The 8,563-nt window shown below is 34.4% G+C and overlaps 1 protein-coding gene across 1 annotated transcript; it reads left to right on the top strand.

The window, feature by feature from the left end:
• The first annotated feature begins 3,415 nt into the window (after window positions 1-3,415).
• LOC120781428 (protein RCC2 homolog) lies at window positions 3,416-8,186 on the top strand. The gene is made up of 5 exons (XM_040113649.1): window positions 3,416-3,580; window positions 3,774-4,210; window positions 4,268-4,846; window positions 7,103-7,361; window positions 7,421-8,186. The coding sequence occupies exons 2-5, from the start codon at window positions 3,884-3,886 to the stop codon at window positions 7,696-7,698; spliced, it is 1,443 nt and encodes a 480-aa protein (XP_039969583.1). The 5' UTR covers window positions 3,416-3,580; window positions 3,774-3,883; the 3' UTR covers window positions 7,699-8,186.
• Window positions 8,187-8,563: the final 377 nt, after the last annotated feature.

Below are 8,563 nucleotides of genomic sequence, written 5' to 3'. Positions count from 1 at the left end.
CCCATCTGAGGTAAAGTTCCATGGAACAGAATAGCACTAAACGTTTTAGCGAGTTTCTCTGAAAAAACTTCTGCTTTTTCTTCGTCGCTTTTGGCCCAGGATCCGTTTGGCTTTCTGAGGGGTGCATTTGACAAAATTGGTTTCCTAGCATTTTTTACTGCTTTCCAAAGGGAATAATCGGATTGTTTGTTTGGCGTTAGTTTCTCAATATAATTAGAAATATTTTGATTCGTGAATAACTTTATTTTAGTACTAAGAAGCTTGGTTAAATTGTTCAGTTCTGTTTTATATTGGGAAAATCGCGTGATTTGCTATTTTTTGCGCAGTTTTCTCTTTTTCTATATGAGATCTAAAATGTCCGATGGATATTTAATATAAAAGTTTTTTTGTTTAGGAACAGGAGTACTTTTCCAAGCCGATTCCTGAATAGCTTTCGTAAATGTATGAACTTCATCTTCTTAGATATCTTGGGTTGTTATATTTGCTTCAGAATCAATATTTTTGTCGAGCATCACTTTGAAATACTCCCAATCCGTATGTCTATTAGAAAGATAAGGCGGTATGTCGATTTCTTTTATTTGGCCATTTAGGATTAGATATACTGGCGAGTGGTCCGAATTTAAGTCCAATCCATTTTCAATAGTAATGAATGTCTTGGATATTTGTCGAGTGATGAAAAAATCGATCAGGTCAGGTAATTTCCTTGTGTCGGAAGGCCAGTAAGTCGGCTTGCCAGTAGACATGAAGTCGCATCCAGTAGCCGTAACAGCTTTAAAGAGCTCTCTCCCCTTCGGTGTCGTAACTCTTGAACCCCATTGTGAGTGTTTTGCGTTAAAATCACCACCCATGATGAATTTCCCATGGTGTTTTAATATAAGTTCTGTGTACAAGTCCATTTTAATATTGTGTCTAGGTGGGCTATATATTGCGGTAATGCTTATTTTTCCGAAACTAGATTCAACCGATATGGTCGTAGTTTGGAATTCTGGGATACTTATATTAATTTCTTCGTAGTGGGGAATATTATCTCTGATAATTATGGCACTCCCCCCTCTCGCATTGTTATTTGGGTGGGTCGAGCAATACGTCTTGTAGTTTTTGAATCTAACAAAAGTCTCATTTGTGAAATGAGTTTCTGATATAAGACAAATATCAATTTTTTCAACATGGAGTAATGTCTCTAATTCTTTACTACGTTTGAGCAGGCCATTTGCATTCCAGGTCATAATTTTCATCGGCTTCATTTTTGCGTCTTATTTTCACTGTGCTGTCTCTCTAGTTTAGTAAGACGTTCGTGGGTAAGTCTATTTTGCTCTTCTAGCTTATTAAGCTTGTTGAGAATTAGCGAAAAATTACCAGTAATATCACCAGTGGCATTCGTATTTGTATGATTTTCGGACAGATGTTGTTGAGCTTTATTAGCACCTTTAGTTATGCTGGCAAATGAGGGCTTTCCAGATTGATGATTTACATTAGTGTCTTCCTTCTGAGGAGCAGTGGAAGTGGTTGTGCTTAAGCGTTTTGGTTCATATTTATGCTCTGTATTTTTCCCAGTCGCGTTTTTAATTTTTTGAAGTTGCTTTGCCACTTCACATCTCCTATAGTTCGCAGGGAGATTTTGACTACAGTTACAGCATTTTGGCGGTAGTTCGGCGGGTTTTGTACAGCTTAGTGTTGAATGATTTCCGGCGCACTTTACACACCGCGGTGGCTTACAACAATAGTTTCTAGTGTGACCGAACGCCTGACAGGATTTACACTGCGGCACAAGATTCGATGGCTTGATGGGCTCGAGTTTAACGACAGAATTTAGAATATATTTGATTTCGTAAATTTTCTTAATGTTCTCTGTAGGTTCAAAACATACAATAAACATATTTAACTGGTTTTTTGTTTTATATTGAAGTTTGTTTAAGACTTCCGTAACTTTAAACCGTTGCTTTTGAAGGTCTGTGATAATACTTTCAGGCTCACATGAGTGATGAAGGTCTTTTACCTTTACGCGTATATCACGCGATTGTTTGTCTTCGTACGAGTACCAAGGAATTTTCGAGTCGTTTAATTTCCTTGTAAGTATTCTGTAGTCGGAACTATCTGAAAGATTTACTTTACAGGAACTTAGGCGAGTGAGCTTGAGTGTGTAAGATTTTTTTACATCTGCGTTAATCAAGGAACGCATCAAGGGTTGGTTAAAATTTTCCGATATTATAATTGGCGGAGGGCGATGGCTTACTTTTGTATCTGTTTTATCTTCTGCTGTTCCATCCGGAATCGGAGACTTCAATGTTACATCCGGTGAAGAATCTGCTTTGCGTTTCTTACTTTCCCTACTTTTTTTCTTTTTTAATAGCCAATTTGTTTCTTTTGTAAGCTCTTCTTCGTCTGTTTCGGCTGCAAAGGTCGATTTTGATGGAGAAGAAGACGTTTCATTTGCATATTTGGTTAGCGATTTCTTCAAGTCTTCATTTTGAAGTTTAAGTGCCGCATTTTCGTTTTTCAATTCATTATTCAACGTTTCTATTTTTTTAATGCGTTCGAGCAACATACCTATTTGGTTACATTGTGTACCCCCACCGGGAGGCGGAGTTTGTGTGTCCATCACGATCTTATTTAATCGTGGTTACGTTAAGTAAAAGAAACTGCCTTACCAACTGCTTTACCGATTGCACGTGCAGATAATGTAGTGTCCCTGGCCACTTACAATTCTGCGTAGACAGCTGGTTTGCCGTGCGACAGAAACAACTGATACCCACTTAAGATGTTCGGAGGAGAATTTTTGCGCGAAAATTAATTGAGTGTTTTAATTTGGTATTATTTTTTGTTATTGTTTTAAATTTCCAAAAGTTATATGATAAATCACTTATGTTTTCAACTATTTTTGTAGAAATTTCGAGTAAACCGATATACCGCGTGGTGCCAACGATGTTAAGGTCCTTCGGTGAATCTGCTTGCGAATTTCCCCATCCGGGATTTCACGTATATTACAAGAAATTGAAGAGCACACTTTACTGTTGACCGTACCCGCGAACGTCTCGAACTCGATTCGAATTATTGCTTTTAATTTCATTTTATTATCTTTGAACGTAGTTAATAATAAACGAATTTTTTCGATACATTTATATTGATTTTCCAAAAGTACCGAAATTTCTATTAATAATTTATCTTATTCATTTTTATTTCACTTTTTTTTTAATAAATAAACAAATTTCACTATCAGTTATAATAAATATTTAAAATTTTGGGTTATTACATTATATGATTTTCTTTCAGTACCTTAATGTAATTATTCCAGAATTTGAATTTAAAAAGTTTGGGACAATGATAGCCTGAACTCTATGTAAGAAAATCTGCAATCATTTTTAGGCGACCCTGTATTTGAACTAGGGATAAACATCATGGCGTTGTTAACATTCAATTATTAGCGACGTTTGGGAGGGTGATGCATGATTTTCGTTGTAGCGTCACTTTGTTCAGTAAAGTTTAGCAAAAGTTGGGCTTTAATTTTGGAAGAAGTAATAAGTTATGGTTATTTATTGTTGTTTAGCAAATGCAAAATTATAAATATATTTAAATATATAAGGTAAGGTAAATATATTAGTTTTGTTAATCTCTAAATATTTGAGCCAGTTTTTGAGTTATTGGCAGATTGACCATATTAAGTATCTGAAACTAAATTATTATTTTTAATGTTTGAAAATGATCAAAGAAAAAAATACCTAGACTTTGTATTTAAGCTTCCAGTATTTATAATATAAGTCTATGTGTATTTTTAGGTCAATAGATTAACAAAGTGATTGGTTATACCAGTTATTATTGTCCCCTTGTTTTCACAATTTTGGAATCTAGTCCTCTGAAAAAATAACGATAGACGATATATTCAATTATGTCTGCGAAACGTAAAGTTGGTGGAAGTGGTAATGGACCTAACAAGCGCCGCCCTAAGAAACAGGAGATTGAAGAGGACTTTAGTGATGCTTCTAGTGACGAAGCCCAATCTACCTCAAACCAAGTGGAAGTTTTAATTCCCAATGACGATTTGGAACCACCTACCAAGTTACCCGAAGATCTTCTGTTATCTCTAGATAAGACTCCTGGCAAATTGTTGATTGCTGGAATGGTAACATGGGACTTAACAGGAAAACGGGATCGGAAAAATGTAGTTAAAGTGCGCCCTAATCTTTATAATTTTCATCGTTTTTCTGATGAAATGGTTGGTGAAAGTAACGTAAAGCATCTTACTATTTTTTAATCTTTTTCAATATTTTAGTACCGCTACTGTGTTACTGGTCCAAGCTCCGCTCATACACTACTTATTAATATGAATCGCAAAGCTCTAGCATTTGGTCGTAATCCTTCAGGACAGTTAGGTTTATCCGATGTAAAAATATGTGAAATTCCGACGCTGGTTCCAGGATTAGAGAAATTTAATATTGTTCAAGCTGCATGTGGTCGACATCATTCCCTCTTTTTGACTGACGCAGGTAGAGTTTACGCCTGTGGTGAAAATAAGTCTGGCCAATGTGGTATTGGAAACACACTTCCAGTAGTAAATAAGCCAACTCCGATAAATTATGTAGGATCTCCAATTATTCGCATTGGTTGTGGGGCTGAATTTTCCGTGATCCTCGATATTAAAGGAAATTTGTATACATTTGGTTTACCTGAATATGGCCAACTGGGACATAACACAGACGCAAAATACTTTGTTAATGCCAACAAATTGTCATTCCACTTTGAAACATCGCCTAAAAAGGTTGTATTATATATTGAAAAGAATAAGGAAGGACACGTTACACCCGTGGACAATGTTCAAGTTGTGGATTTTGCTTGCGGCAATAATCATACGGTGAGTGTAAAAATGTCTCTAAGGGCTATACCAAAAATATTGAAAAATAACGGAGTTATGTGCTGTTTGCGGAAGTGCCGAAAAAAAGTGCCTCAACTGCCTGCATGATTCCGGTCGATTGAGTAGCTGAAACAAAAAAATTCAAAAGGTTTATTAAACTTAAATATATTTTCTATACAATGAACTTCGATCTTTGAAAAATATCAAAAATTAAGAAAATGGCGTAATTTTGAAAAAAAATTCCTTTGTTTTACGAAAAACATGGTAGTTTTTTTTAATGCCAAGTGGACAATTTTCAACCAATCAAACAGATCGTAGTCCGTTGTATGGCAAATGTATTCAACTATATCCAGTTTTAATTTGAAGTCGATCGGTCAATTTCTCGTTGAGTTATGATGTCAGCAATTTTGAAAAATGTCGTTTCGAGAAAAACGCGTTTAAAGTTTCACTTATATGTGTTTGCACCTCTGAGCGGTTGTTGTTTAGAACGCTGCCATTCAAAAACTATTCAAGATATACCTTGTCGAATTCACAGGATATTTTTGAATATATAAACTATCGAAAAAGCAAAAAAAAATTTTTTTGAAAGTGTCACACTGTAATAGCCCCTTAGGTAATGAAATGTAGAAATTATAAAACTTCGGTACTAAATGTAATCATTAAAATAAAAGTTAGTGGTTGAATTGTTAACTTACGTAAAGTAAAAAGTTCATATTGTGATTTGTATACGACTTCATATTTTTTTTATACCTTGAACCAGGTCTATTTAGTTTACCACGAAGTTTGTAATATCTGGAAGAAAACGTCGGAGACAAAAGTAATCGAAAATTCAATTTTTATAGTGAAATGAATAGATTTTTGTTTTGCAGAAGTTTTTTTTTGGAAACTTTATTATTACTTCAAATATAGTTTTAACTCATAACTGAGAATATAAAATTATTTATATTGGATAAAAATAATAATTTAAACTACTTTATGTATAAACTCGACTAAACTAACTTCACAAAGTTATAGTTAATTAAGTTTCTTGCCAGCCTTGCAAAAGTCCCGTTGCTACTTGTGGCGTTCTAAGCTACTGACAGCTTTAGAAATTTGTCTTCAGTCGGAATAAAAATTTTGTACAATGCGGTCATTTTGTCATAGTCCGTGAAAAATACGTTAAATCGTGTAAGACATGGGAAGAAAATCCAAAGAAGATGCTAAAAGGTAATTTAACACATAAATTATAATAGCGCGGATAAATTCGGACTTTCCGAACTTATCTTGACAACGGCCTGAAACATGCAACTCACATTACAAAGCTTTGTATATTATACAACATCCTAAAAGTTTTAGGTACGACCACTCAGTGCCTGGATCTTAATCCGATTGAGCACTTGTGGGCAGGTTTGGAGCGTGCTATTCGGAAACAGAATATAATATCCAAACAGTCCTCCAGGATGCAATTATCAAAGAATGGAGTGAAATATATATGAACAAAAAAATTAATATTTTCAATAGATTCTCTCAAATATGGATTAAAAGTAAAATTAATTTTAGTTTATATACAACATTTTTTACGAATACTTTTGTGATATGAATTCACTGAATTTTTCAGTTGAAGTGTTTTTACATTACATTAATTAAAATATCGATTCCTGAAATTAATTTTCCGAATACTTTTGTAAGGCACTGTATATATAAATGACCAGTACGATAAGCGACTTTCCGTGTCAGTTTGTCAGTCTATATAGTTCCTGAGTTTCTCGCATTGCTAAAACAACGGCAGAATCGAACTTCCAAAGAAATTGTTCAGATCGGACAACTAAGGCATGTAGCTGCCATACAGACTGATTGATCAAAATCCTTCACGAATTTTGACACGGATTATTATTGTTGTAGCGGCAGAAAACATTCATGAAGCAATTTGGAGCTGGTTTGACAGCGCATGATCGGATAAAAATCCGTGTCCGTTACTGTTATGTATACCCGACTGTCGCGAGAACGGTCAAAGTATGGAAACTTTTGTATTTGTGAAGGATATTGGTTGAATCGAAATTAACGTTTTTTTTTATTTTTTCGAACTAAAAATTTCTTCATAACATTGGTAAAAACGCGAATAAACACAATTAAAAATTGTTCGACTATGCTCTATATCTGATAAGATTCTGCGATTGGCCTGAACTTTAGTTTTATTTATGCTCACAGCCCTTTAACAAGCAATTTTAGTAAGTAAAAAATTGGAATTTTGTATATGTACTCGTATATTTTTTACAGGTGGCAATTGACTCGAAGAAGCGCGTGTATAGTTGGGGATTCGGTGGTTTTGGTCGTTTGGGCCATGCTGAGCCAAAAGATGAAATGGTACCCCGTTTAATAAAATATTTTGACACTCAAGGCCGTGGTGCCCGTAATGTATACTGTGGTGCAACTTTTAGTCTCATTGTCAATGAACTAGGTGTCCTTTTCTTATTTGGACAAAACAAAAAGACTGGAGAAGCAAACATGTACCCGAAACCTGTGCAGGATTTATCGGGTAATGTTTACATCATAATGTGTTATTGAGAAAATTTATTGACAGCATTATATTTAAAGGTTGGAACATCACCGATATTGGTTGTGGAAACACTTCGATTATTATTTCCGCTGATGATACCTTAATCGCATGGGGTGCTTCACCAACTTATGGTGAATTAGGCCTTGGTGAATTCCAAAAGTCTTCGACTATCCCTAAGGAAGTGCCCAAAATGGATAATATAAAAATACCTCAGGTTGCTGTTGGTTATTCTCATACCGTTTTACTTGTTGATACTGATCACGAGCCAACAAAACTCAAGTATGAAAAACTGCCAGAATATACCATCGATAATTGAACAGAGTAAATTTAATTGTAGTTGTTGACCTTCATACTACCCCTCATGCATTTATGATAGAAATATTAGCTCGGTGATAATTTTACATCGCGCCTTGAGAGTTTAAAGAAGTAATTCAATAAAAAAAATATTAATAAAGTAGATATATTTACATGTAAGTAGATTTACTAAGTTCCCGGCCACTAACGTTATCTGTACACTCGTAAAACATAATATCATTAACTTTTTTGCAATTGTATTGCTTTGCATTTCTAATATCTACATTTATAAAACGGGTTTGTAAAAGATGTACGATAAATCTGCAGTAAATTTTCTTTTATATCGGAACTCCACTACATACTTATTTAGAAATAAGTTTAATAAAGTTAAGAATCAGTGTCACTGTTTTATATTTATTTTTTTTTACTATTGGGCGGACATATTTATATTTTGCCACTATGATGCAGTATTGTACTAAACATAATATAAACATAAGTATATACAAGAATTCTTGGAAAATAAATTAACAACTTTTTTCGAAATGCTTATAATTGTGATTTTAGTAAAATTTTGTAAAAAGTGAATTGTAATACTATACTTTTTTGAGGAACATATGTTTGAGTTTTATTCATCCTTGGTTAAATGCCTTGTAAGTTGCCAACAACGTTTCTTTGTCCTTTCCCCATGTTATGCCGGCTTGTGACGTAAGGATTTTGTTACGGCTCTGTACTTTGGCGATAATCGCGGTCGTATTACGAGTGAAGGAGCACAGACTCAAAAGTCACCTAAAATTATAGGATTGGCTATGTTCGTAAGTGCATCATGACTTGCAGCATAAGCAACAGTAGCAACACTGCAAGTTTGACGTTTGATACTTCTTATACAA

The sequence above is a fragment of the Bactrocera tryoni genome, unplaced genomic scaffold (genome assembly GCF_016617805.1).
Source record: "Bactrocera tryoni isolate S06 unplaced genomic scaffold, CSIRO_BtryS06_freeze2 scaffold_7, whole genome shotgun sequence".
Lineage (NCBI taxonomy): Eukaryota > Metazoa > Arthropoda > Insecta > Diptera > Tephritidae > Bactrocera > Bactrocera tryoni.
This window is presented reverse-complemented; position numbering and strand designations above follow the sequence as displayed.

Excerpts from the sequence above, each read along its gene's own strand:
- LOC120781428 (XM_040113649.1), top strand. The coding sequence starts at position 3,884 with ATGTCTGCGAAACGTAAAGTTGGTGGAAGTGGTAATGGACCTAACAAG. Across the intron at positions 4,847-7,102 it reads CTTGCGGCAATAATCATACG|GTGGCAATTGACTCGAAGAA; the intron begins GTGAGTGTAAAA and ends TATTTTTTACAG. Across the intron at positions 7,362-7,420 it reads ACCTGTGCAGGATTTATCGG|GTTGGAACATCACCGATATT; the intron begins GTAATGTTTACA and ends TTATATTTAAAG.